This window comes from Hirundo rustica, chromosome 12, assembly GCF_015227805.2.
Source record: "Hirundo rustica isolate bHirRus1 chromosome 12, bHirRus1.pri.v3, whole genome shotgun sequence".
In the NCBI taxonomy this organism is placed as follows: Eukaryota; Metazoa; Chordata; class Aves; order Passeriformes; family Hirundinidae; genus Hirundo; species Hirundo rustica.
In genome coordinates this window covers 3,422,773-3,446,407 of record NC_053461.1, presented here as the reverse complement: position 1 = coordinate 3,446,407, position 23,635 = coordinate 3,422,773, and the positions used below count along the sequence as shown (strand labels likewise).

The following is a 23,635-nucleotide window of genomic DNA, read 5'->3' as shown; positions in this document are numbered from 1 at the left end:
ATGCCACCAGCTTACAGCTTTGTGGCAGCTCCGAGTCGGGCCGCCCTGGATGAGACCGAGGTGTGGAAGAAAGGACTTCCACCAGTTTCCCTTATGCCCACAGTTTTGCATTTCTGCAGCCCTGCAGCCCGGAGCAGAGAGCACATGGCCACTGCGGGCCTGGGCGGATTTAACCTGTTCCTAGCAACATGGAGCTTCTAAAGCGCAACCCTTCCTTGAGAGAGACAAGAAAGGAAACAGAGGGTACATAGAACAGACACTGCCTAAAATCAGTGGATTAGAAGTGAAAGAACTGCTACTAATGTTGGAATAGTAGTGAAGAAGTGCACATTTTTAAGGAGACTTCTCTGGGGGAAACTATAGAGAAATGGACTGTTCTTTGTAGCATCTTAATGTTGTCGGGGAAAATGCTAATTCTAATCAAAATTGAGGAGTGATGTGATTGAGATTTGATTGAGAACTTTAAAGCCCTCACTCCTGGGTTAAAAGGAGATCTCAGCTTTTGAGACGAAGATGATTTTAGACTAGAAGAAGTATTCGTAAACAGAACCCCAGATACACCGAGAGGCCTTGCTGATAGAACATCAGAGTCTGCAAAAACTGCAGGTGGTTGCAGATGTGTGACATTAAGAGCCACTGGACTATTTTGCCTTGTAGCAAATGCCTCCATGAAACTCTAGAGATTCTTCTCCTAAAGTAATGAATGATTATGTTTAAATGGTGAAACTGACTGAAAATCACAAGTTGTGTCTTTCTATGTTGTTTTATAAGAAAGCTAATAGTGTGTAGGGGGAGGGAAGAGTGTTTTGAAGTTTCATTCTGTTTCAGTTTGGGTTTTCCTCTTCCCAAATTTCTTCCTTTTCTTTTTTAACTCTTTTAGTGTGTGTTAATAAAACTAATTTGTTCAGTTTTAAAGCTTGAGTCTGCTTTGCTTTTTCTCCTAATCTCTCTCCCACAGAAAAAAATAATAAACACTAAATTTGGCAATCAGAATTTAGCGCACTCAAAACCACTACACACGTGGACACTGGGGTGACAGCTCCAGCTCTTTATTGGAACGGAAGAGCTGACCTTGGAACTCTCAGTCCAGGTTCACTTGAATACTTCCAGATCCTTTCCTTGGGGTTTTGCCTTCAGCCCTGGCTGAAGGGCTGGGCCTGTGGCCTCAAAGCACCGCAGAGCATGGAGGTGCAAATATAAACTAGTCAGGCTCAGAGCTGCTGCTGTAGCTCTTCAGGCTGTAGAGGTCACTGAACCAGTCACTAGCGTTCAGCTTTTCTTCAAGGATGTGCCTGTGGAGAGAGGAGTGTCTGAGGCCCCAGCTGCGGTGGCACACAGGGTCCCTCCTGCACAGCAGGGCGCAGAGCTGGCACGGCTCCCCAGCACGGCCGGAGCTGCTGGCACACCTTGGCCCCGCTGCACAGCTGCCCCTCGAGGCCCCGGCGAGCAGGGGATGGCTCTGGGCAGGGTCCCTGGCCAGGAGCGGGCCCCAGAGCGCCTCTGCCTTGCCAGGCCAAGCTGGTGCCCGCTCTTTCTCCTCCCCACCTTGCTTTGCCTCTGTCTGCTGCTGCTGCTGGGGCTGCCCTTGGCCAAGCAGCCTCCGTGGGAGCCAGCACTGGCTGCAGCCCCAGCGGGCTCCCCAGGACAAGGCGCAGTAATTAAGAGCCCAGTTAAAGCACTGGGCAGCAGCAGAACCCTCAGCAGAGTTATTTGGACAGCCACTGACTATCCACAACTCCACAGCAGCCTCACTGGGAATGTTCCCTGACTATCAGCAGCCTTTAAAGGAAGCTGTTTGAGGCAGAGATCAGCAAAACACTCACCATTTTCTCTTCCAGCAATACCAGATTCCAACACAGCACAACATGATAACTAGTTCCCCACTCGACACAATGGCCATTAATTCAAGCAGACAGAGTGTTCCCTGACAGAAACTGTTTCCAATGCCCTTTTGGGAATGGGGAACACGCGCTGTGGTGCCGGCTGCATCTGTGGGAGCAATGGGGAGCGTGAGCCCAGGCTGTGCTCCACTGCTGAGCTGGCAGCACGGTGGACACGGCCAGGATGTTCTCAGTTTCCCCTAGAGCTGGGCCCTGCAGGCACCTTGCCGCCCCTGGGCACAGGCTGTGCCCCCCAACAAAGCCCAGAAGGCTGCCCAGGGGCAGCGCAGCTCTTTGGGCAGTAGCTCCTTTGAGGGACACGGGCCAAGACCATCCCTGAGCAGCCACTGCCACCCCCGACCCTCCGTGCCCTGGGACAGCTCTGCCAGCTCGAGGGGACAGACCATCAAGAAGCCTACAGCCAGGAAAGAGATTGTCCCAGGAATTGTGTGCTGCTTTTCTTTTCGGTCCCGGAAGCATCCCTCAGACTGCTGTAGATGCTCGCACATGGTCTCATAAGCCCCTATGTTTTTGAGTCTGCACTCAGAAATTTTACAACAAATCCACCAATAAATTGCAGGTTACCTCTGTGAATTGCACGCTACAGTTTCCTCCATTTATTCCCAATACCTGGAGTTTCCTGTACATAGTAATGGTCTTGGGGATCTCTGATTCTTTTCAGTGTTTTTTTTTGTACTGAGACAGATGGAACAGCCTTTTTGTTTTTAGTTTTGACAAGTCTGTTTTTTTCTGTTGTTCTTTTTTTTCTTAGCATGATTGTTTTCTTATAAATTGACATGTAGACTTTTTTTTTTTGTTCCTGCCAGTCTGGGATTGCTGCTGCTCCCCAGATCAGTGAGGGGGAAATGTCACAGGAGTATGAGAGGTCTCCAGATTCACTGAGACTTTTGCGTCCAATTTCCAAGAGCTGCCAGCAGTACTTCTCTGAGGCCTGCAGGTCCTGGGACCTTGCCCTCAGAGTACATAAAAGCTTTAGGGTGGCTGTGCCATGAGCTCACCTTCCCCATCCCTCTCTCCCTGTGCAGTCTGATACAGCCTGCGTGTTTTCACTTTATATCACAGAAGTATGAAGCAAGTAGTTGATATAACCTTCTTTTTGTAGGAGAAGATGATTATTGAAGAGTATGTCCTGAAGCAAAAATTTGAGAATAATATCCTGAGGAAATAACAGGCAGATCAAACTGAGTCCTGCTGTCATCATAGTCAGGCATGTGGGAGGTCTGTGGTTCCCTTTGGCTGGGGAGGAGATGCCCCAGCCAGTGTGGTCATTGCTGCACAGAGCTGTTGGTCCAACCCCAACCCAGCTCTGTGTGTTGCCCCTGTGCCAGCAGGTAACCCCACCAGGTAACCAGCCCTTGCCTCCTTACCTTTGTAGGCTGTTCTGCTTCCTGGCCTTGCCATCTCCTGGCAGGTACATTGCTGACAAAGCAGCGGGGGACAGGTCTCTGCCTGCTTGCTGACAGGATTACAAAATGGATTTCAGAACCAAACCCATTCCACAAAACATCAGAATTAGATATGGAAATCCTTGGGATTGCCTGTGTGTTTAAAAGCACTGAGGAAAAGGGCTTTAGCAAGAGGGAGGAACAGCTGAAGCTGGGAATTGTCCCTCAGGCTCCTGGTGCTTCCCAGGGAACATCTGTGCTCCACTACCTTTGGCTCTGCTTCAATGAGGCACTTCCAGCCCTATTGCTAGACCAGAAGACTGGGAATAGCAAGGGAGCCCAGTGAACTGAGAGAACAAGAAAGAGGGGAGGAGCAGATACTGGAGCAGATTTTTTTTTTTTTTTTTTTTTTTGCAAGTTGCTCATGGAGGCAGCCCTCCAGGTAGGGCAGTGGGTGGGGAGAGTATCCTCAGACCCCAGGTGTATTCCTGTGCTTGCTGCAACACTTGGCTCAGCCAGGCCAGGGAACAGTTCACTGTTCTCTACTCTGTCAGCCAGCAGCCTGCCCTTTATGGATTTGTGTTTTGTGTTGGGGCCGCACTGTCCATCCTGCTGATGGCCCTGGGCTTCAGCAGCCAGGCTGTAGCTGGAAAACTGCCCTCGTAGCTAAGTTGGAAGGACCAGTAGCCAGTGCCCAGAGGCCAGACAATCCCCTCGCTCTCATCCCTCAGAGCCCATTTGTGAGCCTGTAATGTGCTGACCATGAAAGAGGGGAGCTCCCATAATGAGGGAACGTTTCCATCATTACCTGTAGCCATTAAGGGGAGGATCTTGTGTTTGTCAGTACTGGAATCAGTCACTCTTCTGCCTCATGAGCTGTTGATAGCAGCACCTGAGGAGGTCAGTAATCCTCCAGGAAGTGAGTGATACAGCCTGGCTGACACAGACACAACTGATGCCAAATGGCTTCAAGCATCAGCACTTTATAATTCCCCAGTACAGCCTTTTATACCCTTCTCACACTCCTAAAACCTGCATGCCCTTTTACTCTTTTGTGATTGGTCAATACACATCAACATTCCATGCTTCTTTTTCCTTCAATGCTGTTCACCTGTCTTACACAGCTGCAATTTACCGGGGGGCGAGATTATATATAGAGATAATGCCTGCAGCATTATTGGTATTCTTTTACAATCCATTCTCCCACACCTGGCCTTTGACTGAGCCTGCTCAAACAGGCCTAGTTCTTATATTTGATGGGCTTTAGCAAAATTTTACTGTGTAAATTTAAAATACTAATACAGTGGATTTTTTATTGTGGCAAGTAATTCTGCAGCAGGGAGAGAATGAGAAAATTCCAAAAGATCTTGGTAAGGTACACCACGGTCTACTCTCATATGATTCCACAAAAGCTTTCATGGCTAAACCTCAGGCTTTGGACCACCCAAAAGCAAACATTTTCACATCATTTCAGTATAACAGGGTGTTATTGGTTCAGTGATGGTCTGGAAGTTTAGGAAGTGGGTTGTTTTCACTGCTGGTTGCTTTTTTCTTCCCTCTCAAAAGTCTCGTAGTTTAAAAGCAAAAATGTAGCTGTAAACTACCTATAGCCTGCAAAGTGCAGCTAGCAGTGAGACATAATCCCCTTGCACTTACCTGTGCTTCACAGGCTCACAACAATTGTTGAAGCAGAGTTTATTTAAAGGAAAATATGTAGCAACTAAGTAAATGCACAGGAGGGAGTAATTTAACCAACCCATTGGATGAAAGTCAGGGTAGGGCAAGAGGAGTCATGGCAATGTTTAAACCTGTCAGAAATGTGATGACTTACTGAGCAATCACTACTCTGTGTACCATCACTGGGCTCCTCCTACACTCACTTAGGAGTATTTCTACATTTCTCATGCAACCTGCCTGTGTGACAAATCCACACACACACTCTGCACTCAATTAGTGTCAAGCATAAGAGCTTCTCTGCCTGTGTCTCACCTCTCTAAACCCCTCCTGGAAGCAATTTTCCCAGCGCCATTCTCCTAAATCTCTCAGAGGACAGTTCCCAAATAAGGGCCAAGTAAACACATGTAATACATGATGAAGCATTCCAATGCATTAGATAATCTTCCCAGTAGGAGATGCAGGGTATTAGCTGCTTTAAGTGTTCAACATTACATGTCATTAAAAATGTCAGGGGAGGTGAGACAAAGCACTTGAATAGGCACTTGTAGAAAAGTACTAGTACACCTTGCTTAAACAAACACAAACCCCAATCCTTTCCCCCTAAAAAAACAAACAAAAAAAAACCCCCAACCCCCCTCACCATCAACCAACCAACCAACCAACAAACAAACAAACAAAAACACATCAAAGAGCCAAACAAACTGAAAAAGAAAAATAAATCCACACTGTAATAAATCGCCAAGCCAAATTCAGTAAATCAAAATTTAGAATTTTATTTTGAGACTTAAACCCAGTCTCTGGTAGCCACAATTAAAAGGGACAGGGTCGAATCCCGGGATTTCAGCACTGGGTGAACACGGTAATCAACTCTGTCAGCCTGTTACCCACTCTGTTCACAAACTGAGTCCACTGCCGCTGATTTTTATACAGTCCTTCGCTGAGAGCGGACTGAGACCGTAAGACTCTTTCTTCGTGTGGCCTTCATTAGATATTCATGTTCGTGTCCGGGGTCCGTTGAATGGATTCTCAGAGCAGAACAATGACATGATTGCGGTGTCCGGAGAAGGCCCGGAACAGATAAGATATCGATCTGATGCAATCATTCGATCGTCAGGGCACCCATCTCCTTTTTCCGTTCCTTTGTGCCTTTCCAAAATGATTCCTGCAGGAATTCTTCGTGTCCCTCCATCCAGTTTTCATCTCAGTTAACCCTATACACACTTGTAGGTTTACTGCCCTTAAACCAAACTTAAAGTAGATCAATTTTACATGGTGTATTATTACATTCTGCAGTGAATGAATTACATATCATATTGCTTAACACGAATTAACTTTAGGACATGTATTACACACACCTACTATAGGAAGTATATCTTACCTTACCTGTGTCCCAGTCTCTCCAGAAGCATCAGGAGATGAAGAAGCGAGGAAAGCAGAGGGAGGGAATACAATTTTTCCTGGGGTACCAACTGCACCAGGGTCAAACCATTAGCTGGATTTGACAAATTACTTACATGACCACACCCTGTGCAATCAATAGCCACTGTGCTATTGGAGTGTCCCAAGCAGACTCCTTTGACACTGGCTGTCACTCTTCACATACATTTTCAGCTGATGAAACAGCTGCCACCTTCTGCTGTGGTGCACGGGAGGAATCTGTCCCCTCCTTTCCTACTCGTTTCCTTGTGGCGAAGGCTGGCTGGCTCAGAAAGCATCACCTGCCAGTGAGGGAGCAGCTGCCCTGAACAGCAAATAGCCCTGGGGTGGCACCAGATAACAAGTTGTGCTGAAGAGATGTGTGTCAGAGGTGGCTGACAAGGGCTGGAGGGGAGCACCGATGACCTTACAGCGGGTTTAGGGTGAGCAGAGCCAGAGGCTTTTATGTTGTCAGTACCCTCTGTGGCTGCTGGGGACAGGTGGGGTGGAGGGGACGTTTCCCTTTGCTGTCACTGGCCCAGCTGCGCAGGCATTCCACCTGTGCCTCCCTGGGATGCCCTGCGCAGGAGGGCAGTGTGCCTGGGCTTCCAAACCCCCGGCATGGTGTCCCTGCTCAGCTTTAGCAGAGCCCAGGGCCCCTGCCCACAGAGCGGGTTCTACGTCCCCAGTGCCTCCTGATGTCCCAGGGAGGCCAAACAAGCGGGCCTGGGTCTCCAACCTGAGCAGAGGCTGTGCTGGAGCAGCCACGGGCAGCAGGGAGGGGTCCCGGCTGCTCAGAGCCATTAGTGCCCGAGGCAGGCTGGGAGCTGCACGGCTCCGCTCTCCGTGCCTGCGGGATCGGCCCTTGGCCACCTTGGCTCAGGGACATGGGAACACAGGCCTGGAGCGTGACCTCAGAGGGCAATGGAGCCGCAGCCCGTGAGTCAGGGGAGGCCACGTGAGGCCCCAGCCCCGACGCCTCCCCACCCACGGCCGGCACAAGCTGGGGCTGGCCCTGGGATCCCTGACCCAGCATCCTGAACCGCCGCAAAGCCTTAAAGGTGAGAGCTGGGGAGGGCTTCAGGAACTTCTTGGGGTCGAGCCTGAGGGTGTTTGGGGGCTGTGTGCTGGCTCTTGGTACACTGCTGGGTAGTTGGTTGCTGTTCGAGGCATCAAGCTGCTGTACAGAAAAAAGGTTCTGCTACTGTGGGGATTACAGGACTTCTCTATAACCTCTCTTCTTGACTCGAGTATTTTTGACTCAACTTCCCCATTTTTTAAATAGTTGTTTTGTTGTTTTTTTTCTCTAAAATCCTCATGGCAAGCCCAACACTTTATGCAAAGGGAAAGATTTGCTTGCCTTAGTTTTACTCAGACCACAAGCATGAACATTTCTGGCTTCTGACGAGTTCATATTCTTCCTTCAGAGATTTGCAGCAACCGCTGAGAAGCACACGGCGTGAAAGGAGAAACACAAACCAGGTAATTTCAAACATCAGTGCTTAAGGCAGAGCTGGAAAACGGGCAGCAAACCCTCCAGGATTTACAGCTGTGGGGCTGGCAGCTGTGCAGCCCCCGTGTCTGGGCTTGCTGTGAGAGCCAGGGGAGGAAGGAAGTGCTGGAGCTGCGGTGAGGAGTGGATGGGCTCTGCCTGCTCCTTGCTCACCCCCATGGGGCTGGTCAGGGCGAGCCCGGGGAGCCGTCCCCCTGTGGTGACATGCGCTTGCTGGGTCTCAACACGCCTGTGTTCAAGGAGAGTGAGAAATGCAAGTTTTGCTACTTCTGTGCCACGTTTGAGCTACATTTGACAACAGGAAGGGTAGCAGAATTATTACCACAGCCTGAGGAGACTGGAGCGGGAATGTTTGCAAACCGAGCTGGTGTGGATCAGTTTTTGTTGTCTCACAGGAAGAAACTTAGCTCTCACCACGGCCCTCCAGGACATCTTCCCGTGGAACCAACTGCTAGGAGCAAACTAAGACTTGCAGGTGTGCTTTAAGAAGTTGGTTTGGTTTGGTTTGGTTTGGTTTGGTTTGGTTTGAGAGGCCATTGAGGGTCTTCATATTTATAATAAAATTTAGAAAGTTTAGGTGTCAGCATATAACTTAAAATGAAAGGTAAAAGTAGTTTCAGAGGGGAAAAAGTTTGGGATTGTCTGATTTTTGTCTTGAAGTTGAAACAACCTTATTTTCTTTACATTTTTTTGTTATCCCATTGAGCAATTTCCCTCAGATGTATTTCATCAGCTAAGCAAAACCTCGAGTATGGAAGTTGTTTACCTCACTTTCTAAATCTGACTCTGCACATAAGTTTTATTCTAACATGTTAAAAAGACCTCACTGCAATTAAATTCTGATTTACTGTGAGGAAAGCAAGGTGAAGTCTGTTGTTCCTGTCATTCCCCAATGAGCTCATGGCTAGGCTGAAATGCCTGTACAGCATCATCCTTCTCTCATTACGAGGTATAATCAACTAAGTCACTTTTAAAACATACAATAATTAAGCACATATATTTATCCTTTGTTTAGTTCTGATTTTCTTTCCAGAAGAGCCACAGGGGAATTAATTGTGCATGTCTAAAAGAAATTAGGTACCCAGCTTCCTTGGTTAAAGTAAATTTTGGTGGCTGACTGGGCTGAGCTGTGCTGGAGGCATAGAAAGGGAGATGGGAGCAGATGCTGGTTGCTCCTGGATCCTCTTGTGGCATCCAGGTCTTACCACAGCAGGATGCAAAGGTGCATTAGCCAACTGTGTTTCTGTTGCTGGAGCAGCCAAGCAGTTTGCTCATTTGGGCCAGCAAGTGGGCAGTTTTGAGGTAAATCAGTCTGGTAGCAGATGAAGATGATGTTGACAGTGTCTGCCCTGCTTTCGGTGTTGAATCTGCTCTTCCTGTCTGTGTGGCAGGGCAGGGCAGGTAGTGCCCACCTGCTCACTTTGTCTTTGGGATGATGCAAAGCTGGGACAGGGCAGCTGCTGTGACAGGCCAGGGGAACAGCAGCTTGCCTTAAAAATGCCACTGAATGTGGCCTTCACTAGGTATTAGGAACCCCAAAGACAAGCCTCCTGAGTTTCACTCAACAGTGAAATATCAAGATACTTATAAATGATTTTTTGAAATGGAATTTATAAGTTGGAAAAAATGTTTCTATTTAAAGTACTTTTGTTCCTTTAGTTCTTGTATTTTGACTGTGGGAACCAGAGAGAAAGGGTTAAGATTAAACAAGCAACTGTTGCAAGGTCTAAGTTGAGCAAATAGGAAGGCAAGAAAGAGACTGAAAAAGGCAGAAAACCATAGCTGGAGATATACGAGTGACTACTGACATTCTTGGTTGAGTGGCCAAGAACGAGTCTGTCCAGGGTGCGGTGTGCTGGCTTCCTACATTTCCACATCAGCTGGTGCTTACCCACAGAGGGGACAGATGCATTTCCTGCATTCCCTATCGGGTGCCCACAGGCTCACAACTCCCACAGGGCTGCTGCAACAGCTACAGCAGCAAAGGCTGGATGTAAGTCAGAGAAAGGGAAAGATCTGTAGATTTTTTGCATAGATTCATCACTGGAAATAATTTCAAAATGCTGTTAAAATATTGTTTTCTCACAATGCACTTTGGAGGCAAGTAAGCCAGGTTTTCTGAGCTGAGCCTTTGAAAGTGGTTATGTGATTTTCCCAGAAGCCTTTTGAATTCCTCTGTCTGAGAACTGACACTGATGCCTTGGGAAGGCTGACCTGAAAAAGAGACTGGACAGAGCTAGAGAGAATAAAGTAGGTATTTATTGAAAGGCCTTTAGGATACACCTTGGGCAGGACAGGGCCTGACCAGGGTTACACCCAAGGTGGACTAAGAATGGTCACAAAATAGATCACTGGTCACGAGATCCCACACTTGTATAAGTTTTGGTCAATTTGTATATTGGGGTTTAATTGTCCAATTCCAGCTCCAGGCTGTGAGATCCCATCCTTCTTGTTCCTCCCTTCTCTCCACCATTGTTTGTGCTTTTGGGGCTGAAAGTTGTCCTTGGTGTCCAGCAGGAAAAGGATTTGTTTTGTCTCCCTACTCTGTGAAGAGCTGAGTGACACTGAATGTGAGCTCAGAGCTGCACCCCTGGGAAGCACAGAATCTGAAAAACATGAAAGCTAAAACATGAAAGCAGACTGCTCGGCTGTTCCAGAAATCAACACCCTAAAATTGTTCTATATGAGTGTTTGCTTATGTGTTACAGTATCCTTCTGAAGATATTAACTTACCCATTTTGGGTTTTGTGTTAGGATTCTTTTTGGACTGATATGATGGTCTTCAGAGAACTAAAAGTGCCAGTAGGAAAAGAAGCACGTTTTCCACTGGAAATTTTGAAGGGTATACTTAATTTTCAAACTGCTTTATTGGAAGTGTTTTGTTGAATGACTTCTCAAAAGTCATATTGTGAGAAAAAATGTGGATGTATAAACTGTTTTCCTATTGCATCCTGCATAGTGGAAACTGTGTTCCAGGCTCCCCAAAAATCTCCTTTTTCATCTCTCAGTACAGCTGTAGGTTAGTTGCTATATTGCACCAGGGAAGATGCGTCAGTGCAGAGTGCCTGGACCACGCTAGGCAGAGGCGACAGTTCAGAACCACAGCCTCCACAAAATGTGCACCATCAGAATATTCCAGCCTTAGCCCAGAACTTCTTTGGCAAGTTTATCAAAACAAAAGGAAATGCTGAATTTTGAGGATGTCAGAACATTTGTTTCTTTGGCAAATACCAGCAATTAATCTGGGATCAACGCTTAAAAATTTGTAATTCATAAAGTTAAAGTTAATGGGAATTTCCTTTTCATGACAACTTGGGAAGAACAGATGTTGAAACATCAAAGTCTTCTATGAGACAAGAATTCAAAGTCTTGTTGGACTCTCCTAGGAACTATTTCTGCTCTTTTTCCTGGCTGATACATTTTAAGTATTGGGATGTCAAAGGTACAGGATAATTGTTCTGTTTCATGAATGGAACCTGGCCTATTAGGTTACTCACATCTGTGGTAAATATTTAATTAGACACCTTGGTAGCTTTACAAAAGAACAATGTGAATGATCAAGTCTGACTTCTTTTTGTTTTACCCATGATGATCAGACTTTTGTTCTTTCCTAATAACCAAAGGCCAGTAGGATTCACTTGGAGGAGTCAAGAGTTGGGTCCCAGGAGGGCAAATGAATCATGATGTGAAACAGAAAAGTGATTTCAAAACTCAAAGGCCCAGAGAGAGATGCTGTGTTTGCAGAAAATCAAAGACAGAAAGCCAGGAAAGTCAGTGACCTCATTCTAAATGTGCTTTTTCTCTCCTTTCAAATAGGCACAGCAATGGAGAATTTGGATGTCCCGATCCCAGATCTTACTGAAGAACAGCAAGGTGAGGGAAGCACATAAAGGTCAGAGCTTTGGCTCATGCACACTGCACAGCAGTGTTTGCCAGGGTGGGCATGAGGCAATGAAATCTGTTTCCTCTGAAAACACACCCTATCTATCCCCTTATTTGTAAAAGGGAGACCAGCAGTCAATTCCCAGCTCTTCCGCTGGCTCCTGTTAGGCTTTGTGCACGTGCAAGTGGGAATTAGCTACAAAGGAGACTTTACTGTGCATTAAATGCCTGATGAGCAATCTCAGTACCTTGGTATCTAGTCCTTGGTGTCTTTGTGCCTGTCTGCATGGTCAGAATAAACACCTGTTTAAATAGCTAGGAATACTTTGGGAAGAATTGCCATGCTTCTCTAACTGAGACAACAGCATCACAGAGATATTAGTCAATTGTATGGACTATTGACATCTGTCTACTGTTTTGTGGCAGACTGAGATGCTTTATACAATGCAGCATCACTCTCTTTCCTGTGTGCTGGTATTGGGCAGTGTGTTAGAGACTGGGGTCTGTCTCCACACCTGCACACTGCCATACAACACCACTCCTGCACAGTGACAGGTTTGTTTTCTTTACAGACATTTTTCAGAGAGGTTTTGCTGCTGATGCCAAGTACTTGGAGAATCATGAGAAAATGAACCAGTCCTTCTGGGAATCACTTGTAAAGTGCTTGGCCACTACTGACCCACCTATCCTGAGTACTGAAGAAAAGAAAAATGTAAGTTACCAAGGAAACACTTCTGCTTGTTATTCTACTTTTCTACTATACTCTGGGGAGAACATACAGTCCCACTATCTGATATGCTGAAATATATTAAAAGGTGTGACAGAGCACTTGGATGAATGAATTTCAGGCCATTGCTTTTTTCTTCACTGCTCTCCATGTATGAAAACATCTGGCTCTGTATAAATTCCTCAGGATCAGTTCAGCTCACTGTGCTCTAGGCAGGACCATTGTTAGTCACATTTTGCTGTAAGATACTGCAGCAATTGCATGGCCATTTTCAGACCCTGTACATGTATTTCTCCAGCTCTCTGAATAGTTAACTATTGCCCACCATGCTGGTTTTCCCAGTTGATGGCACTTCTCCAGTTTCTGAATGAGTTTACATTCTCATCACGAGATCCCACAGTTCCACAAGTCTTGGTCCACCTGCATACTAAGGTCTAATTGTCCAATTACAGCTCCAGGTTGTGAAGTCTCATCCTTCTTGCTTTCTCTCTTCAATCCTCTGTTGTTTATACTGTTGGGCTGTCTTGGTTGTGAAAGACGGTTGTCTGCCAGGGAAAACTAGAGGCTCCCTTGGAATGGAGAATGTAAACCCCCTTCCCTCCAAATTATTATAATTTTGCAATTAGGGGCTGTCAGGCAAAGATATGGGAAATAGGAGTAACAGTTCTTTACCAGGAATATTAAAAATAAAAAGAAAAATACAAATGTAGTACTAAAACCAACTACAACAAACAAAACCAAAAACCAACCAAACAAACACAAACAAACAAACCAACCCCCCACACACAAAAAAACCCCCACAAACAAACAAACAAACAAACAAAACTAAGCAAGGAAGCAAACAAAGATCCTGGAAAAACCCTGACAGGGTCAGGGATACGACCTGGCACCTTGTTGGTCAGGGTGTTGGAAGCTGTCCAAATAAGTCCTCCTGGAGTAACAGCTGTGGTTCTGGGGAGTAGAGATGGTCCTGTAGAAAATCCAGTGGTGACGAGATGGGTCCAGTCTTCCTCCAGGAATCCAGTGGAAAAACCGGATCCCTTGTGTGCTTGTGTCCTTATCTAGCTGGGAACAGCTGGCTCCTCCCCACTATGTGGAGCATCTCACAATGGGATGATAGAATGTGTCATTGGTGGGCACTAATGGCCCATTATCAGAAGATGTCCTCCTGGAGGGGTGGTGAAAGAGATAACAAGCACTGCCCCACCTGGGTTTAATGGCTGGGCCATTATCAGGAGGCATCCTCCTCCTTCCTCCCTGGAGGGGCAAGAAGAGGACAAAACATCACCCCCAAAAAAACAGCCTTCAACAAATGAAATAGAGTACACATTTCTAGGTTACATAATCCAATACATGGGCTGAAAGTTGCCCTTGGTCCTCAGCAAGGAAAAGGATTTGTTTTGTCTACCTGTTCTGTGAAGAGAGCTTACTGGCACCAAACATGAGGCTCAGAACCACAGAATCTGCAAATATGAAAGCTAAAGCTTGAGGCATCACTCTTCCCATATTTGACATTTCTCTTTGTCCCCAATTTTCCCTTTGTATTGTAGGAGTAGCGTGTTACATTTCCCTCAGGGATACACTCATTTGTCCATCAGGCTGTACTTCTGCAGGCTGTGTTTTATTGGAAAGACCATTTGCTATTTATTTACCGTCTTTTCAGCTTCTGAACAGCTGTGATGTCCTCCCTGGAGGCTGTGTTGCCTGCCTGAAAGCCATAGAGAAGAAAGGAGTCAGGGCAATGGCTCTTCTTTACCTTTTGCTGAAGACTTCCAACCCATCTGGGTACAGGCAGCTGCCCAGCTCCAAGGGAGAGGGTGAGTCCTACCTGTCTTCCTGTCAGCTGTTTTGTTAAAATTACCACAGCACCAGTGGGACCTGACAGCAGCTTGAACACTCTGTTCTATGCTTGGAAATGATTATTAGTGAACAACTGAACTTTCTGGAAGTACTGCTCAGGAAAGGCAGTTAGGTGTGGTGGTGAAGGGAGCCAAAGTTAGTATTTTACTGCAGTTAGACTTGGGTTCTAGGGAAAAAAAAACCACCTGTGTTTAGGGAGAGAGCTTCTCCTGGGATGGTGCTGCCAAAGAAGTTTCACTGACTTGAGAAAGTTTTCCCTGAGGTTTTTGCACAGACTGTTAATCCAGCCAGCCAGGAGCCCTCTGAGCACTCGCAGTGGTAAAAAATCAGAGCTGAGCCAGTGAAAATATTTTTACAAATAATTCCCTAGCAGCACATGTAAAACTAAAAGGAAGGGACAGGGGATGGCACAAAGAGTGCTGAACCTGGCAACAAGATAAAAGAGACATTTTTGCCTGGCTGTGCAGCAAGAAACTAAGGGCAGTTTCACAGGGTCCATAGTCATTAATTGTCTTTAATGGATGACAGAGGAGCACTCTCCTAAGATGACCCTAAATTTAAGTGGAGACTCTCAAGGACATCCTGTTCCTGCTTCTGCCTTGATTAAACATGTTCCTGAAGGGGAGAGACTTCCCAGCCTGGAGCACAGCCCAGCTTTGGTCATCTCTCAGAGCAGGAATGTTGGTAACAAGACCCTTGGGCTGTGAGCAGCGTCGAGGAGCTGGAGGAGAAGGAATCCTGTGCCCAAATCCTGCAACCCCTGGTGAAGAGATGCTGTTAGGAAAATTACTCCATGAACACCAGAGGTTTATGTCCAAAAAGGAGACAGAGGAGTCCTTTTACTTCATTCAAATAAAGGGAGAGGCCATGGGGCATTTCCCCTGGGGTCTCTCAGTTTTTCGGAGGATGCAGCCTCCTTTTTATCCCAATTTCCCGGCCGCATTTCCCTCTCTCTTTCCCCATTGGCTGAGGTACTTGAGAGGTACAGACTTCCCGAAATGCCTAAGATTCCCCCTTTAATGTATAACCCCCCTAATTTTTAATTTTTATGGGGTTTATGGCTTTTCCCTATTGTTGCTTTCATCTTTCAATATTCAGTTTCATTTACAAACAAACCTAAGGTTTGTTTGTAAAGGCAAGTATCTTCTCTTCCATTCACCAATCAATAGAATCCTTCCCATTGTTTCTCTTCTCTCTCAGTGCTGGTTTTACCTACCAGCAGACCCAGGGCTTGTTTGTAAAGACACGAACAAGCTGTTCCATCGCCCCTGGCCGCAGGAGGCAGGACCAGGGGCAGGCTGGCTGTGAAGGCTGTGCTCCTGTGCCACGAGAGGGAGCCGGAGCCCGGCACAGGGAACGCTGGCAGAGGCGAACCACTCCCGCTGCAGCATCCTTCAGCCGCAGCTGCTGCCGCTTCAGGCAGTGGGAATTTGCACAGGAGTAACGTTAGGAACAATTAAACGCCAGAATATGAAACTTTAGGTGTCCACTGTAATAAATATGATAGACCGAATTCAGTAAGTCAAAATTTAGAATTTTATTGTGAGACAAAATAACAGTCTCTGATAGCCACAATTAAAAGGGACAGCGTCGAACCCCGGGGTTTCGGCGCCGGGTGAACACGGTAACACACTCTGTCAGTCTGTCACACCCCAAGTTCACATTTTGGTCTGGGGCTGCAGATTTTTATACACTGGTTCACTGAGAGAAAATCGGGACCCTAAGACTCCCCCTTCCGAGGCAGCTTCATTAGATATTCATGTTCGGGTTCTGGTGCGGTTGAATGGATTTGTGCCGGAGAACAATGTCGTGATTGCTGTGTCTGGGGACGGTGTAGAGATGTTAATGCCGGGCGGGGACAGATAAGATGTCGATCTGATGTAATCATTCGGTCCTCCGGGTTCTCCATCTCCCTTTTCCATCCTTTTGTGTTCTCCTCTAACGATTCCAAGCAGAAGTTTTCTCGTGTCCCTTTTCATGTAATTCTTGGCATAGTTTTCTCATGTCCCTCCCGTGCAATCACTAGCAAAAGAATTCCTTTTGCTCCTCTCCGTGCTGTTTCAGTCCCAGTTAACCCGTTGTATACTCGATTAGAAATAAAACTCACATCTTACAGAGAATGAATTACATATTATAACATTTAACACGAATTAACTTTAGGACATATATCACATCCACCACAGCCATTTAAACTGTAGTGTGTATGATGCTTTCATTTGATGCTTCGTACTACCCTTTGTGTGCAAAAAACACGGCTGAAATTAGACAAAGGGTCTGATTTCCTGTCAGGTAACTTTTAATAAAGCATTGTGAAATCTGTAATTGTAAGATAGAAAACATAGTCGCTGGTAATTTTTTTTTCTCTCTCTATAAAAAGATGAAAAATTGAAACTCCTGAAGAGATTGGAAAGGAATGTTGTATATTCAGAAGAGGACAAAAAGTCTGAAAACTCATCCCCTGAGTCCATGGATGAAGATACACATGGTAAGGAGGATTTATTTTATTTTCCCTGATACATAACTTAGTCTGACTGCATATTTGTAAGAATTGGCATAGGAGATGTAGCAATTCTGTAGAGCTCTGAATAAAGTAAAAAACTGTGTACAAGAGAGAACATAGAAAATCATCAGTACCTGATTCATGATCTGCAAAGTAGTGGCTGCCACCCACTCTTGTGGAAGTTGGTTTCAGAAGCATAGAAATCTGCTTAAAGATTCCTTCCCCAAATAAAAGATCCTAACTTCTCTCTACAGCCCTTTATACAAGTTAATCCAGCTTCAGGTCGTGCTGAGTTTCACCCATTCAACCAGCTTTGAAGGGAGCTGCGAGGGAAAAGCAGCCAACAGTGATCCTTGCATTTCAAAGCCTTGATTTTTACATTTGTATGGTTGTATTATGAGCTAACAACTACAGTGCTGTTGTTTCTGGTGCTGCTAGCACATTTTTCTTTACTCTGATGAACAAACACTTTCTCTTATCCAGACAGTGATGAAGAAGATTTAGGAAGACAGAAGACTGAAGGCCAGTTACTTGGAGGTAGGACATAGTGACAACAATATTGGCTTCTACTGGAGGCAAACAATATAAACCAAAAACGGATTATTCTTTGCATTCTTTGGTTTGGCTGTTGAACAAAGGTATATTAACACGTGTAAATGTAAAAGAAGGACATGTCAGTATTTGACTGAAGAAAAGACATTTCCACAAGATGAAGCTCAGCTAATGCTGACAACCCAGCCACGCCCTGTGCTCAGAGTTGAACCAAGAAAGCAGCAAAATCTGCTGTTGTGGGAGGAGTCCTGCTGCTTGGGTCTGCACAGCTGCCACTGAAATGAGGCAAGAGGCTTCTGAAAACTTCTGTCACAGCTACTACTTACAGGGGCTGCAGTCAGCCCACAGCACTGACTGGAGATCACCACCTTGTTCCTGAGGCTTTTCCTTTCCTACCAGAGGACAAATGGAAAATAAGTACAATGCAGATGAAGAGAACGTGTTGTGTCAATACACAGAAATACCTATAGAACTATGGATGTAAAAATGTAAAACATTAATATTTAATTAATGGCTTAAACTGAGCACAGCCCAAATGAAAGAGCAGCTCATTTAAATTGTCATTAGGAGATCTAATCTGTCTCATAAAGAGTCTGATTCTACCTGACTCCAGATACTTGGAGAGATGGAATATGAGGGGGTGGGTAAGAATTCAGTTATTTCCCACTTTTTGACTGCGTAACTCCCAACAGAGCCACCCTCTTCAAGGAGTTAGAGGTGGTCTCTTCCTTGTCTCTGTTACACACCCACACTGATTTCAGGGAGCTGATGGGCTGGCACAGCCACCAGGCACACTCACTGCAGGTATTAACTCAGCTCATCTCTCTGTGATGTTTTAGGAATACCAGCAGAGGTGGTTCCCTACCAAGATTCAGGTAAGCGCTCCCAGGTCACCTCATCCTGCTGGAATGACTATAACTGCAGAGTCTTCTGACCTGCTGAGACATTAAAAAATAACCCTCAGGCTGTAAATCCCTTGGTTTCCAGTTAGCCTGGTGTTGGACGTGGGCATGGTGCAGATATTCCGTTGCAAGGCTGTGGTAGTGACTGGCTGACAGTGGGTGATTTATACGAGGTCTTCTGGCAGATTAACCCATTTTTCTAGGCCTGCCAGGTTCTCACAAGATCAGCTCATAATAGTCATTCTTTAGGGGAAAAGCCCAGCAGTTCTGATGGGCAACTCTTCAGTCTTAACCAAAAAAGCTAGAAGCAGCTTTCAGCATTCCCTGAAGCCCTCTATCTCCTGCTGAACAGGGGTGTAAGGCTGGGCGGGATGTGGAACCCGGTTTCTGCATCGGTGGTGCTTGGCTCCTAACGCATTCCTGCCTTAGCTCGCAGCATTCCCAGCAGGAGGTGCCAGGTGAAAGGCAGATGTCAGGCGGCAGAGCCAGCCAAGAGGCGTGCACAGACAGGCAGTCTGGAGGCACACTGCCTCCCACCAGACACTGCTGCACAGCCCTAGAATGTTTGTAAAAAGCCCTAGCAGGAAATTGCCAATGGCTTAATTGCATTACTGAGCTCATCCCTCCTGTGCCTGGGCCAAGGCCACAGGATGAGTTAGGAGAGGCAGAGAGCCCAGTGGAGCAGCCTTTGGAGGGGATACCTGCTCCACTTGTTCTGTGCAGCGGGGAGGTTAGAAATGACAGCATAATCCCTTGGGGAGGTTTTTGAGTTCCCTCTCCCCAAGGAGGCACACGGAACGCCAGGGCAGAGGGATCCATTGCAGAGCCGTGTTCTCCCCACGCTGCCAGGTGCAGAAAGGGTCACGGTACTTTTCCACTTGGTGTTTGGCCTCTCCACCACTCCCCGCAGTGTTGTTGCAGATAGGTGATTACTCACTGTGCTTCTTGGTGCCGAGTGTGGTGGGAAGCTCTGTATTTGTAATTTTTTTCCATCAGAAATAACAAAACTATATTGCTTTTCAGAGATTGCCAGAAGAGAAGATTCAGATGCAGATGGTGAGTACAAACGTGCAAATAGAGGTTTATTTTGTGGATGCTCTTTCAGGTCTGACTTTTGCTTAGTGGTGAGGGCAATACCAGCTCCTTGATGCCTAGAGATTGTCTAATCAAAAAGTAGAAGGTTGAAAACAGGTAATAACATGGAATGCTTTAATGGAAGAAATACTGTGCAAATCATTCCATGATGCCAAGTTGCAATGGGACTGTTGCATTTAGGAAGTAGAATAATACAGGACAGACACCTGCCAAGAGTAAATTGATGTTCTGCTAAATTCTTTATCTGTAGATCATTCATACAACTGCACAGAGTTATATCTGTGAGTCAGAATAATGCAATGCTATGTTATTAATAAGAAAATAGCTGAGTTTGCCCCCAAACCAGAATCCAGATCAATCCAGACTCCTCAAAGAGGCAAAAATGTGATACCTCTGTCAGGTGACCCAGAACTGGATTTCTTGGCAAGGTTTAGTTGCTCTGTGGTTGAAAAACACCGCAGCAAAAGTCTACAGCTCACATAAGGGACCCTTCCAGTACTCACCTGTTACATCTTTAGAGAAAATTCACTGCCAGGCAGGGGTTGCCCAGTGTAGGGGAAATCAGCATCTGAAACTCGTGCTGAATCAACTCCCAAAAGTTTGGATGCAGCAGGTGCCTCAAGCTGCTCAAACCCCCAAGAAAGAGAAAAGGAAAAACTGCTGCTTTGAACCCGTTGTTGGAGAGGTGGTAAAATACTCAGCTCTTTCTGGCAATACAGTTGGAGAAAAAAGAGAATTTGGCAACTCTGCTCATGACAAAGAGCAAAGTGCTCTGTGTTTAAACCTCTAAAATACCTCATTTGTTCTTATGTTGTTTTTTCTCTATGCCAGTGTAGCTGCAGGAGACTCATTTCAGCAGCAGGTCTTATTTTGGGAAGTGCAGAAGTACTTGACATCAGGTGTAAGTAGAGGGATGGTTCTTACACCTACAGTAATGAAGGGGATCTTTTTACTGTAGCTGTGGTTGTGCAAAGCACCCAGGAATCAAACTGAAGCTCCCTTGTACTGTGGCTTTACTCGCCCTCTGTCATTCTGAGACTATGGCTTGTCCCAGAAGAGGCAGAAGAGACCCAGAGTACTTTAAAACAATTCAGCATTGTTAATGCAGCCATCTGGTTATACTTTTTAAAATTAATTTTAAAACCATGCTCTTTGGAATGATTTTAAAATTGCTAATTTCATCTTTCTAAAAGGCTCGCAGACCAACAAACAGTTTTACATATATTCTGCTCTGACAATCTATTTCAGATACAAAAAGGGAAATAAACTTTAAACTCCTTAATTTTAAAGCTCCATGGCAATAAAAGACTTCTCTTTTTTTGTAGCATATGAGAAGGAGACCACTTCCCCCCCTCAATGGACAGTACGGTGGATGGGCATACGGAAGGATGGTAATTGATTTATTAAATCGAACTGATGTCAAGCCTGTTGAACCTTAGCCAAGAATAAGTTCTCTGGTTCAAAAAAGACTTATTTTTCCAACATGAACGCTTTGTTGAAGTGCATCAAGGCTTCATGATGAAAATCATTGAGGCTTCTCACAACGTTGAGCCTAGTGCCTGAGAAATCTCAGGCAAATTGAATTCATTCCGTGAGTGGTACTCTGTACCTAAAGGTGAATTTGGAAGGACCATGGCTGCAGTTGTGACCTAATCTTCCCTCTCAATTTCAGATGAATTCTTTCATTTTGTCATTCTTTGCTTTGCAATTGGAGCTTTACTCGTTTGCTTCTACTACCACCAAGGTAAGGCAAGACTCAATAGAAGGATATATTGTTGCACTGTAGGAAAATGAACAAAGCTAACGTTTCTTTTGTTGCCTTAGACTGGACTATTTCCCTTGGGATTGGTTTAATCACCTTTGCTTCCCTGGAAACCACTGGGATATACTTTGGTCTTGGTAAGTGTCCCTGCACTAAGGACAAGATCACACAGTTGCCAAAGGCCCAAAAACCTGGGTCGAGATTCCCTGACTCCCCACCCAACTCCCCCTAACATCTCCCAATTCCAGGGGGGCTGCAGACAAGCAGCCTTAGTGCTGCTGGAGGGAGAGGTTGACTCATTTTTCCTTCTCGGTGATCACAAGACCCTGAGTCACCTCTTTCTGCAGCGGTGGCCAAATGCTGCGTTGCCATGACAACACATTATTTTAGCAGCAAGGCCTGTCCTTCCAGATCCACCGGAGAAGATGCTGAGCATCCCGGCTGCCCTGCATTCCCCTGGGACTGAGGACAAGCTCAGGGCAGAACTTGGATGGCAGCAGCGACTGAAAATATTAAAACCTGGGCATTTTGGCAGTCCCTAGGGATGGTATAGGGGAGCTGCCCTCAGCAGCAAGTTATGGCTCCCCAACCAAGAATTTGGCTCCTCTGTAATCTCATGTTAACACGGTGGAAGGTTGTGGATGGTTCTCTCATGAGTCAGCCTGATCTTTGTTACTAATGGTATTGCAGATGTGCATGTTTAAACAAGTGTCAGTGTTCGGGTTTTACTCATTTTTCTATTTTTTTATGTTTTACATTGCTTATCTTATACTTTTGTTTTCACACCCAGTGTACCGAATTCGGAGCGTCCTTGACAGCTTTGTTCCTCTGATTGACAGATTCAGGCCAAGAGGTAACAGTGCTCTTTTTACTGACAGCATCTGTCTTCCCTGGACCTTGGTTTGGTCCAGAATTAAGACCAACTCATTTAAATGATGATTTCCAATCTTACTGCCTTAAAAAAATAAGAATGTTTTACTAGAGTTCATTCAGCTGCTTGGGGTTGAAAAGTAATGTCTTGACTCTTTCCCCGTGGCAGAACATTTTCACATTTCTAATATTCCACCCTGTATGGGGTATTATTTCCTGACAGTGTCTGCATAAGAATTCTATAACTTAAATAAAAACTTGGGGTATAGAGGGAGGCTTCACTTGTTGGTTCTTCAGGCAGATTCCTGGTTCATGTTTATCCATGTTTATGAACACAAAACATGGATACTGAAAAGCTGCTTGGATACAGCACAATCTGACCACATCAGTCCTGATAGCTGTCTTTTTCTTCATCCCACAGGCATGAGGAAAGCTGCCTAGGATTATTTCAGGACAGCTCCCCAGACCTGGCTGTCCAAATTTCCAGTACTAAAGGAAGTGTTTCATGAGATGAACCTAACAACCAAATGGCCAACGTGAAATACTGAAATGTGAAACCTCTGAAAAAAACTCACTTTTTTCCCTCCAAAATAAAGCTGAAACTGGGGTATAGGCCCCACTCTGGATTTCGAAGCGGAAGCAGAGCTCGGAAGACAATGGAGATGTAGCTTTGTGCTCAATTCCATTTGAATAAACACATTCACCTTCCCTCCCCCAGGCAGCCATGTGGTGGCATCTCTCATTCATAACGAATGGCTCCAGTCTGCCAAAATCAACAGACCAATGTCCTGTGCCGGTTCTGGCTGAGGCTCTGTCTGCTCCTGTAGGAATTCTGGCCTCCTCCTCCTCCCTGCGGTGCTGCCCAGAGCAGGCAGAGGCCCGCACTGCTCTCCTGGCTGACGGATTCATTGTGGCAGAACTCGGAGCAGTGGGCGGGCAGCGCTTTCACCGGAGGAGAGCTGGGGAGATGTTACAGGCGCTGGCAGAGTGCTGCAGTAATGAGATTATTAACAACAGCAGATTTCATCTTTTCTCAGGGGAAAAACAAAGTGCTTGATTTGACTCATCCCCCCCCGACCTTTTTCCTTCTTCAAGTAAAATAAACACAGCACTTTAACATTAGTTTCATTTTATACGATGTGTTATACGTTGCAAGATTGTAGGGCTACTGCAATCAGAGGAAGACTGCAGCACGAGGGGGTACCTTTAAATTTTCAGTAAAAACGTAAGGTCTTCATACCCACAGAATGATGCAGGCAAGCAGCTGAACAGAAAAGGCCACAAACATGGACTTATAAGGAAATGTAAATCTGAAAGCTGTAAGCCCGAACAGCTCAGGGTTTTACAGGAACAATTTCAAGCCTTGCTCAGAAAATTAGAAAGCTTACTTTCTGTAGTAAGTAATTTGAAACACCAGTGCCGGTCGCTCTTGCCTGCAGTTCCAGCTGCACTGCCAGAAACACCAACAGTTGCACTCAGGCCTGCACCAACACAGCACAGCTGCCACCCAGTGTCCCAAGGGCTAAACTGTGCAAGAAGGATGAATACAAGTTATTTCATAGTATTTATATGCTCATTTACATGTCTTTGTAG

At 45.7% G+C, this 23,635-nt stretch overlaps 1 protein-coding gene across 1 annotated transcript; it reads left to right on the top strand.

Annotated features, from left to right (window-relative positions):
• The first annotated feature begins 7,853 nt into the window (after positions 1-7,853).
• TMEM40 (transmembrane protein 40) lies at positions 7,854-23,027 on the top strand. Its single transcript, XM_040076574.2, has 13 exons — positions 7,854-7,861; positions 11,709-11,765; positions 12,347-12,486; positions 14,165-14,318; positions 16,739-16,846; positions 17,345-17,398; positions 18,253-18,288; positions 19,339-19,371; positions 20,736-20,801; positions 21,083-21,154; positions 21,235-21,309; positions 21,963-22,025; positions 22,464-23,027. The coding sequence occupies exons 2-13, from the start codon at positions 11,717-11,719 to the stop codon at positions 22,481-22,483; spliced, it is 870 nt and encodes a 289-aa protein (XP_039932508.1). The 5' UTR covers positions 7,854-7,861; positions 11,709-11,716; the 3' UTR covers positions 22,484-23,027.
• Positions 23,028-23,635: the final 608 nt, after the last annotated feature.

What these genes read in the sequence shown, in the direction of transcription:
- TMEM40 (XM_040076574.2), top strand. Translation starts at nt 11,717, where the DNA reads ATGGAGAATTTGGATGTCCCGATCCCAGATCTTACTGAAGAACAGCAA. An exon ending in GTACTGAAGAAAAGAAAAAT is followed by an intron (nt 12,487 to 14,164) that starts GTAAGTTACCAA and finishes CCGTCTTTTCAG; the next exon opens with CTTCTGAACAGCTGTGATGT. An exon ending in GCCCAGCTCCAAGGGAGAGG is followed by an intron (nt 14,319 to 16,738) that starts GTGAGTCCTACC and finishes CTCTATAAAAAG; the next exon opens with ATGAAAAATTGAAACTCCTG.